At 38.3% G+C, this 10,457-nt stretch overlaps 1 protein-coding gene across 1 annotated transcript; it reads right to left on the bottom strand.

The window, feature by feature from the left end:
• Positions 1-2,480: 2,480 nt before the first annotated feature.
• LOC114734888 (uncharacterized mitochondrial protein AtMg00860-like) lies at positions 2,481-5,127 on the bottom strand. The gene is made up of 3 exons (XM_028922536.1): positions 4,942-5,127; positions 4,554-4,619; positions 2,481-2,912 (listed from the first exon to the last, which is right to left on the bottom strand). The coding sequence occupies exons 1-3, from the start codon at positions 5,125-5,127 to the stop codon at positions 2,481-2,483; spliced, it is 684 nt and encodes a 227-aa protein (XP_028778369.1).
• Positions 5,128-10,457: the final 5,330 nt, after the last annotated feature.

Raw genomic sequence — 10,457 nt, 5'->3', positions numbered from 1 at the left:
ATATTTACTACCGAATTATTATCGGTAGAATAGTGATTTTTGACAGAATAAAATTAGAAAATTATAGAGGGAGATAGAACTTGAGAAAAATCATGGATTACCCTTGGAATGAGGGGAATTTAATGAGGTGTTGAAATCGGAATTTTTGTGACAGTAAATTGACAGGATGGATTGCCGGAAAATTGGAAAATCGGCCGGAAATACACAAATAATCAGTGGATTGCACTGATTATTGGATGAGTCATATTTTTCCAATATTAAGAGCAATAATTCGGCCCAAAATTAGAAGGAGAGGACAAGTTGGAATTTTCCACATTGTCAAGGGCATAAAGGGAAATAAGAGACACAAAATAATAAAATAATATATTTTCCACATGAAAATCACATGGTGATTAGGTGTCCCTACATGTGTCACTTCTTATGGTGAGTGCCCTAAGATTGTCCACGTGTAAAGTAGAAAAAAATGAACGGCCGAGATCGCATCTTTTCCCGAAGGGCATTTTCGGCATTTTGAAATATCAAGGCCTATAAATACCCCCCCTTCATGAAGAATTCGGCCAGAGGTGTTTGTTGGGAGAGAATTTTGTGTTCTTGAGTTCTAGGAGAGAGAAAGGAAGAAAGAAGAGAGAGAGAGAGAGAGAGACAGCAAGCTTAATCACCTCTAATCGCCGATTAAGCGCTAATTAAGGTATGTTTATCTCCCTAAGTGTTAATTATTTTTAGTTGATTATTTATTTGAGGAAGATTAGGATTAATTACCTTGATTAATTATGGTTTAGTGATAGCTAAGATTAATTATGTTATTTGATTAAGATTAGTAAGTGATTAAGGTTAGCTACCCTAATTAATTAGTGATTAGTTATGTAATTGAAGGTGATTAATTATGGGTAATCATTGATTAAGTATTGATAAAAGCTTAATCATATGATTAGAGAATGATATGATTAATCATATTGATTAGAAAAGATAATCATGTTAATTAAGGAATGAATAATGGTTAATCATGTTGATTAGAGAATGATTAATGGTTAATCCAAAAAGGGATTAGTGATTTAATCTTAAAGGATTATGACTATGTGACTTGAGGACCTTAATTAAGTATTGGATAAGGACTAAGGGTTAGTGATTAACCAAGGAAGCATGATTAATCATGGGTAAGGAAAGAATTCCAAGACCTTAATTGAGGATTAAGGCTTGGTCAAACCAAGGTCAAAGGTTTAGGAAAGGTATACAGAAATTATAAATTGAAAGATACAAGGGTAGCATTATATTGAGAAAGAATGGTATACTGGATATGGAATTACCATACCCTTACTGTATGGTTGATAGGCAACTCTTCTGGAAACCTAGGAGGATCTCCAGCAAGGGATCAAGGAGGAAACGTTAAGCAAGGAATTGAGGTAGCGTGAACTGCAATTATTTTGTTGATCTGCATTTGATGTATCTGCTATGTGTGTTTATGTGCCATGAGAATGTTATGTACAGATGATGTGAACTCCTTGCAATGTATGCCTTGGCTCTTGCATGATTGAGTTTTGACCAGAATGATTATATGCTCCATGATATGATGACATGGATACAGAATGATTATAGCATGGCATAAAGACTAGAAATGTTATCTTACTGCATGTAGCATGACATCTTATGCATGTTGACTTGATGGTTGTATGTTCAATGCTACTGGGATTTCTATGAAATCTCATTCCTCCTATAACATGATATCCTAGGTGCCACTACTGCTAAGGAGAAAGGAAAGGAAATAGTCATGGCTTGAAGAAGTTATGAATTATGTAATGTATTATACGGTTTTGAACCTTTCTCTTTCAAGCCATGTAAGCATACTATGTTCATAAATACATGATATGATACCCTTTTGGAATGTATATTAATGATAGAGTAGCTTTATAAGTGATTATGGTATGATTATAGTGAAAAAACGAAATGCTGTCAAAATTAGTGAAAAAGGGGATAAAAATGGTCTAGATTTGACCAAACTTTGACCAACGAAGACCCTGGTCAAATGGTTGACTTTTTCCCTGAAATTGGTATGCGAATAGATCTTATTTTTCCCTTAAAATAAGTGGTAAAGCGTCACAATCGGAGCTCTGTGTAAGAAGTTATGCCTTTCCGAAGTTAGGCAAAAATCCTGGAAAATAGAAAAATGACCAAATGAACAGTACTTTTCGAAATTGAAAACGAATGCGTTTCTGATTAAAGCGGAACCTGAGGTCATTTTCCTTGATAGATGATGTTGAGAGCTTCGAGTGAGACTTGGAACGACCTCGTTTCGATTTTTCTAGAATTAGTTATGATTTTTCAAAGTTATGCCAAGTTTAAGGTTACGGTGAATAGTAATGCGGGAAAAGAAATTTTCAAATTCAGGTTTTTCAACCCGGTAACCTTAGTTTGCGCTTCCGAGTGTCTTAACTTGGCACAATATAAGGTCGTAAACGTAAGGTGTTACAAACATCCCAAACCTTTTAGTGATGCATCGGGTTATTGTAAAGAGCATAAGGCACTCCAGGAGTTGGAAGGGTAAGGACTGAGGCTGTAGTCAACTTGGTCTTCAGCTCTTGGAACGCCGCTTCACACTCTCCGTCCAAACAAACGGTGATCCTTTTGGTTAATTTAGTCAATGGTATTGCAATCTGAGAAAAGCCTTGAATGAATCTCCAATAGTAACCAGCTAATCCCACAAAACTCCACACCTCGGTTACTGATCTGGGAACCTCCCACTTTAGTACTGCATCCACCTTGTTATGATCCATTGCCACTCCCTGAGCAGATACAATGTGACCCAAAAACTTTACTTCTTTTAACCAGAACTCGCACTTTGATAGTTTAGCATACAAATGATGGTCCCTCAAAATTTGTAGTGCGATGTGGAGATGCTCTTGATGTTCTTTCTCGCTCTTAGAATAAATCAGTATATCACAATGAACACTACCACAAATCTATCCAAATAAGGTTGGAAGATCTGATTCATGTAGTCCATAAAGACGGCTGGAGCATTTGTGAGTCCAAAAGGCATCATTAGAAACTCATGGTGTCCGTAACGAGTTCGAAAGGCTGTTTTTGGGGTGTCCTCTGCTTGCACCCTTAGCTGATAGTATCCTGACCTTAGATCGATCTTAGAGAAAACTGATGCTCCGACTAGCTGGTCCAACAAATCATCGATTCTAGGCAATGGGTACTTGTTCTTGATTGTGACCTTGTTTAATTATCAGTAGTCAATACACAACCTCAAGTTACCATCTTTCTTCCTTACAAACAACACCGATGATCCCCATGGCGACACACTAGTTTGGATGAATCCTTTCTTCCAATAAATCTTCTAGCTACTTTTTCAATTTGACCAATTCTGAAGGAGATATTCTATACGGAGCCTTTGAAATTGGGGTGGTTCCCGGAACCAATTCTATGGAGAACTCCACTTCCCGCTCTAGAGGTAGTCCTGCAACCTCATCTGGAAACACGTCTGGGTACTCCCTTACCACATCTTTTGCTCAATTCTGCCTGCTTCACTCTCATTGATCGAGAAGAATACAATGAAGGCCTGATACCCCTTCTTCATCGCCTTATCCACTTAGGCAACAGACAATAGAACTGGACCACTAGACATCTCAGCACATAATGCACCCAATGAAATTGTCACTAACCTCCTTTTACAATCAAGGATTACACCATTGGCCATCAACCAATTCATACCAATAATCACGTTAATGGCTTGTAAAGGTAGACAAAACAAATCTATTGTAGAATCTCGATTCTCAAAACAAAGTGCAACCTTAGACACACCCTTCTAGTTATGACAGTGACCCCCGTAGGAGTAGATACTCTCAAATTGTATGGTAGCTCAACCATAGGCAAACTCAACTTTTGAGCACAATCCACTGAAATAAAGGAGTGTGTAGCACCCAAGTCAAATAAAGCAGAAATAACATCACCTTGAATAAGATGTTACCTCGAATCAAATTTGGGGATGCAGAAACCTCTTCGTTTGTCATGGCATAGACATGTCCCAGAACAGTAGAACAGCTAACTAGAGGTGTTACCTAGCTCTCTGGGTAGTTTCTAGCAATATGTCCCCACCAATGGCATCGGAAGCACTCCCAGTATTGCCCCGTATGCCTACCCCCTCATCTGGGGTACAGTCCCATAACACTCAAAGTGGTCACTAATGAATCTTGACGAGAGCTCTGTCCCCTACTAGCTTGACTGTTCGGATTTTGACGCCTTTGCATAAAGCCCCTCTGAGCATTTGACCTCTGATTCTACCCTTGATTTCTGTTCCTCCCTGAGCTACCCGAGCTCCCATAATTGTATTGATTTATTTTTCCCACTCCTCCGGTAGGTCCAAGGTAACGCACTGCTCTAGCTTGGTTCTCAATCCTCCTTGCCTCTGCCACCTCTCTTGTCCTTCTAGCTGTAACTTGTAGCTTTACACACATCTCTTCAAAGGTATTAACCTCTAACAGGGCCAATTGCTACTTTAACGCCGGCCTTGTGTGGTTCATCAACTGTTAAGCTAACTAGAAGGAATGATCGTCTACCTGCCTTGGCACATACTTGGCCAAATCAATAAACCTTGTAATAAACTGATCCTCATGCAATTCACCCTACTTCAAGGAGTAAAACAGGAACTACTTTTCCATCTATAACTCCTTCGGGAAGAAGTGATCGTCGAACATCTATTTGAAGGTATCCTAATCTGGTTGAGATATGTGTAGGCCTTGCACTAATCTACCAGTGTCTCACTTGTTCCACAAGGTAAGTAAAGATTGTCTCTATCTGCTCAATCCATTTCTCTGCATCTGACAGTTCCAAACTTCCCTTGAACTATGGAGGATCATAATGATGCACCTCTCTCCATACCTTGGTGATGTCATTCAGTAGTGGAGGGTAGATTACTCCCCCTAAATTATCTCCTTCCCAACTTACCTCCTGATACTCCTCCCTGTGAGGTATGTCTCCAGCTCGGTCGCTACCTCTAAGCCCCTTTTCGCCTTCTCCTCGTGTCTCTATAGTCACCTCGTTCCGTCGATCCTCCTGATTGACTGACTCTTGCTGCTTTCTCGTGAAGTCCTCTTCAAACTTTCTTAATCTCTCGTCTACCACTGACGTCATCATCACTCTTATCTGCCTCAAAAAGGCATCATTCTTAAGGCAGCCTGTTACTGGCTGGGTCTGTCTGACATGTCTGTACCATCCTTCCTCTCCGAGTAAAGAAAAGAAAGGAAACATAAAATAAACAGGAAGGTATATATGAAGTATGTATATTGCCACTAGGAAAAGAAACAAATTGCAAGGAAAAAGACTGGCTCTAAGTACCAATTTGTAAAACTCCTTCCCCCAACACAAAGAGCTTAGCATATAACCCACTATTATGGTAGAAAAGGAAAACTGTTATACAAGCTACCATAGTAGAAAAGAAAACTTGTAAACCATTTTTTAAAGCTGACAATTAAATTGTGGGTACAAACCCAAACAAGTTGCATGCAACCAAAGATCTTTCATACAATCAATCACTAAGTTCATTCAATTGGACCACTGGGCTTCAAGCTCGGGGTAAACAGAGAATCGCACAAAAGCCCATCCAACTGTCCCCATGAACATAAATTTAGAATTTTAAACAATAATAAGAATGGCCTCCGGCCAACAAAATAAGTAGATGACACTTTCACCAGTTTACAATAAGGCCATGCAATCAAAATATCTCAAAAAAGACCATAAATGTGGCAATATACACTGGTCATACATATACCACAAGCTAGAGGCATTACAGCTTAACCAAGCTCAAGCCTCCACATCCCTTCCCGAAGACATTATAACTACAGGGTGAGACAGAAGTCCCAATAACCAACATTCCAAAATAGAGTACAGATGAATAGGTGCTCGTGAGATGTCAAGTGGGGGCAATTACATGTAAAATTGTAAGTGATAGCCATAAAGAACCATGCAATTGCAATGATGCAACCCATCAACATATCTCTCACTTTAGGGGATTTCAAAGAGCCGAACCCGGCCTATCCCTCACTGTTGGGACGTAAGGAGCCACAATGGCCTATCTCTTACTATGGGGGACGTAAAGAGCCAACCATCATGCATTAGTGGAGGCCTTACCATGTGGTAGTAACAAAGCAATCTCTCACTGATCCAACACATGCATCATGCTCAAACATCTTCACTGAAGAGTAAATATACCATTCCACAAGTAATTTTATCAGTGGCATATCTTTCAAAAATTCTCAATGCATTCAGTATTGTACAAAAATCCCACAAGACGACTCTCCCTTTTGATATACAAAAATACATTTAGAACACCAGTTATTACTCGACACACAAAACATAAATCCACTCACAGTGTAACATCCAAACTTTTGGGCATATAAGTACTAGAAATAGCCTGAATTGGATAGGCTACTAGACCCTTTTAAGCAAAAGTCCCAAAGATGAGAAAGGAAGGCAAAGCAGTTTTGGGGACTAAACTGCAAAGTAAAAGTTTTAAGGGGCTAAAGTGTAATCAAAGTTAGAGGCTCCAGTAAAGTCTCGAAGGCCCAGAGAGAGAAAAGAGACTAGATATAGGCCAAAGGTTAAGCTAGAAGCCTCAAAGAGAGGATTATATGAAGCTAAGTCCAAGAAGGGACTAAACCGTAAATTCAGAAAGTTATGACCAACAGGGGGGAAAGTATGGAATGGAGTATGCAGAGAATTCCAAGAAAATCCTAGAAAATGGGAAATAATATTCTAAGCCCTTCTGTGAAGAGAAAAGACAAAAAATACCCCTGAGGCAGCTTAAATGGAATTTATGAGGTTATTGCCAGTAAAAAGTATACCGTTTGAGGTAATTATTTGAGACAGCAAGAGACCTCAAAAATGTACACAAAAGTGAGATTAAATGGTTAAAAGGTTGTACTAATTTATAAAATTAGTCCCGCAACCAAAAGGCCAATAGAGTGGCTTTAATAAATTAAAGAGCCGGTTTTGCCGATAAAAGGATATTTTGGTAAATGAATTTTTATGCAAGGTTTAAAGGAAGTGTTATGGCCATAAAGGAAGCCGAAGAAACGTGGGCCAAGTAAATTCGGAGGAATTAAGTTTGATCCAACGGCTAGGATCTAATCTCCCATCTCCTCCACCACTTTCATGACACTTGGCATCTTCTAGAAGGTTGAGGTAAGCATAATGCAAGAAGATGATGCAATGATGATGTAAAAGTTAACTTAAAGTTCCAAAATTGCCCTTGCCCCTTCTATTAGCCACCAAGGGCATTTTGGTCCATTCAAGCCAAATTTTTGCCTATAAATAGGCACTCCCTCCCCTTCATATTTTGGCCAAGCAAGGATCTATAGGGGAAACTCTACCGCCCTTGCATCTAGAGAGAGAAAGAGCTATTTCTAGTGAGAGAAAGTTCACCTAAGTTCAAGCTTCATGATCAAGATATGTGGTAGCTGTAGCATCTGATTTGATGCCTATTTCGAATTAGTTTCTCTTCGTATCTGATTCTAAGATTTTGTATGGTTAAAGTAAACTCTGTAAGCTTTAAATCCATGGGTAGAACACTTCATTTGGATATGTGTACGATTTATGGTGATTTTTCAAAGTTAGAGTTTGAAATCTGGAAACAGTGTTGAACTTTTGGAAGAGTTTCAATTTCCGTACAATTCTGGTACTGTTCATTGTGGAATTGGTTCCTGAAACTATTTTTCTTGTAAATTTAACTTAAGGAAATTTTAGTGAGACTTGGAACCACTTAATTTTGATTTTTCTAGAATTAATTATGAATTTTCAAAGTTGAGCAAAAATTCTGGAGTTTTTGCGTGAATAGTACCCGCGAGCCAAAATTTCCAGATTTGATATTCTTGAATCTAAAGCCATCTAAAGTGGTCCTACTTGACAAGAAATAGATCTTAAGGATAGGAAATGATAATATTTATGTTAGAGAAGTTAGAAAGAAAACCCAAAGAGCAAGAGAAAGGGTTGGCATTCAAGAGAGCTAGTCTTGAACTTTATGTAATCTAGTGGTTCTAATGGACCGTGTGATCATTATGGTTATGTTTAGGACCTTTGGAACATCCAAGAGGATGTTTGGTGATGTTGACCAAATGCCCACATGGTTGGAAAGTCAAGGGAGTCAAAGGAAAAGTGAGAGGAAAGCTTGAGGTGCAATGTAGTGAACTTACCTATTGTCATTGCTTGATGTTGTATGCTTGTGTGTTGCCATGTACATGTTATTGAATGTTATTGTGACATATTTTAGCTGTTATAATTTCTATTCATGATGAGTAGATTATGTCTCCATGGCCATGCATCAAAAAGTTAGCTTTGAGCATGCTAATACGTCACTAATTAACAAGAGAATAAACAAGTTGCGTGTAGTGCATTAGCATCCATCTAGCATGATTATGTGGGTATTGTTTGCTACTGAGATTCCCCCGAATCTCACCCCTCCCTAACCAACCATATAGGTCAATCAATGATGGGCAATAATGGCATGAGAAGCAAGTAGAAGAAAGTGGAGAATTATTGATGTTAATGAATAATATTATTATTCATTATGTAATTCTCTTATTATGTAATTTATGTTATGGATGCATATGATGCCATGTATTTAATTATAATACTTATGGTATGTATAGAAATGTATTAGCATGAATGGGAAAGAGTAAGCCCATGTTATGTATGCCAAAGAAATAAAAAGAATTTAAGTAAAGAGATGCTAAGAGATAAATCCTGGAGTAGCAAGTTTATAGCTCCAGTTTGACCTATCAAACGAATTAGTTAAGTCACAAGATTTGGCAGACTTATAGTACACATCCCAAGCTTTAAAACGAGAGGTAGATCACCTCAATTGGATGTGTACACAAGGAGATACAAATTTCCAAAGTTGAAGCACAAAATCTGAAAGTTCCAGATTTTTGAAATGAATAGTAATATCTATTGATTTAACTGTATGAATTGGGCAAGGATAAGTCCAATTGGATATTTTTCCCTTAAAGAGCATCGAAATAGCTTTCAGTAGAATTTTAGATCACCTCAATACAATTTTTATGAATTTAGTTAAGAATTTTGAAGTTGGACCTGTAATCTGAAAATTTAACAGTGAATAGTAACCCGAGTAGTTATGTTGAAATTTTAAATCCACGGGTTTGTATTATGATCTGCTTGAACCATAATGCTTACAAATGCATGCTCTGAGGGGTTAGATGTAGGACGTTTCACACAGTACCATAACAGCAAGCACAAAAGGTTGGAAAGTGGTTACTTCTCGCTTGAGCAAGGAATAACAAAAACACCACGATGCCCCTTGCACCAACAAATACTCACAACAGGTCTACACAAACACTCAAACACACAATCACCGTATATTAGCTTTCAAACTAATAAAATGGTCACACAACACTTGGGGATTCAAAATTCCTAGCCTTAACCAAAACTCTACCCAACTCACAGGGGCCAAAAGTCATCACATAATACTCCAAAACCACAAGAGACCATTAATACTCTAGCTTCCCTTCCAAAACCTCAATTGACTTCAGAAACTCAAATCCCACTCTAGAAATTCATCACCCAACCATCCAATTAGAACAAATCAAGTCCTACTAACATTCTAAACCGATTAAACATCTAATTTAACCTTTCTTAACATAATCCAAATTCACAAAACTCAATTTCAACCACTACATTATCATCCTCAATCATAAACCTTCATTTTCACAAACCCAAAATTCCCAAAACTTCCAAATCTCCAAATTCAAGAAAACCACACTGATTAAATACTTAGACTAACCCATAACAATCATTTAAATCAAAACAATTGGTCAAAAACCTCAATTTCATCAGAAACCAGAGAGCCATAGGATTCCTCTACAAAATCCTCAAAAATCCCAAGAGAAAGAGTAGATTAGAGGTTAGATTCACTTACTTGAAGCAATGGACCCTTAGAAATACCTTCCCCAAGCCAAAAAACACGAAGCCCTAGAAGAGCTCCAACTCCTACCTTCAGAAAATCTTATTTTCATATATCAGTCCCCTCCTTTGGATTTAAACCACGACCTTTTCATCGCGGTGAACCCAATAATTCGTCGCGACTAACTAATCCTGAGAGGATTTTCTAACCCAGAGACCCAAGTTTGTCGGGGCCAAAACCCATTTCGTCACGGTGATAACTTTTTCCTGAGAGGAACCCTTGCTCACCTGACACCTTTCGTCGCGACTGCCCCTTAACTTAGTCGTGACGAAACCTATTCCTGAAAAGAAGCTCTCCCAAAACTCTCTGCTTCGCCACGGCAAAAAAATCCTGAGAGGGATTTGTTCACCTACGCTTCCAACTCACTTTGATCCCAAACTAGACACCAAGATTCAAGTTTAAACACCAATTATCCTTAAAAAAAACAGGGTCAAAAGACTATTAAACTCAGGACGTTACATTAATCATGACCAGTCTAACCCAAGGT

The sequence above is a fragment of the Neltuma alba genome, unplaced genomic scaffold, assembly GCF_004799145.2.
Source record: "Neltuma alba isolate B1F8T4 unplaced genomic scaffold, ASM479914v2 tig00013155_pilon, whole genome shotgun sequence".
Taxonomy (NCBI): Eukaryota; Viridiplantae; Streptophyta; class Magnoliopsida; order Fabales; family Fabaceae; genus Neltuma; species Neltuma alba.
This window is presented reverse-complemented; position numbering and strand designations above follow the sequence as displayed.

Coding starts and splice junctions, on each gene's coding strand:
- LOC114734888 (XM_028922536.1), bottom strand. CDS start 5,127: ATGACGTCAGTGGTAGACGAGAGATTAAGAAAGTTTGAAGAGGACTTC. Junction 4,620..4,941: donor ACAGGGAGGAGTATCAGGAG/GTAAGTTGGGAA, acceptor TCCTTGAAGTAG/GGTGAATTGCATGAGGATCA. Junction 2,913..4,553: donor CCAAGTATGTGCCAAGGCAG/GTAGACGATCAT, acceptor ATTTATTCTAAG/AGCGAGAAAGAACATCAAGA.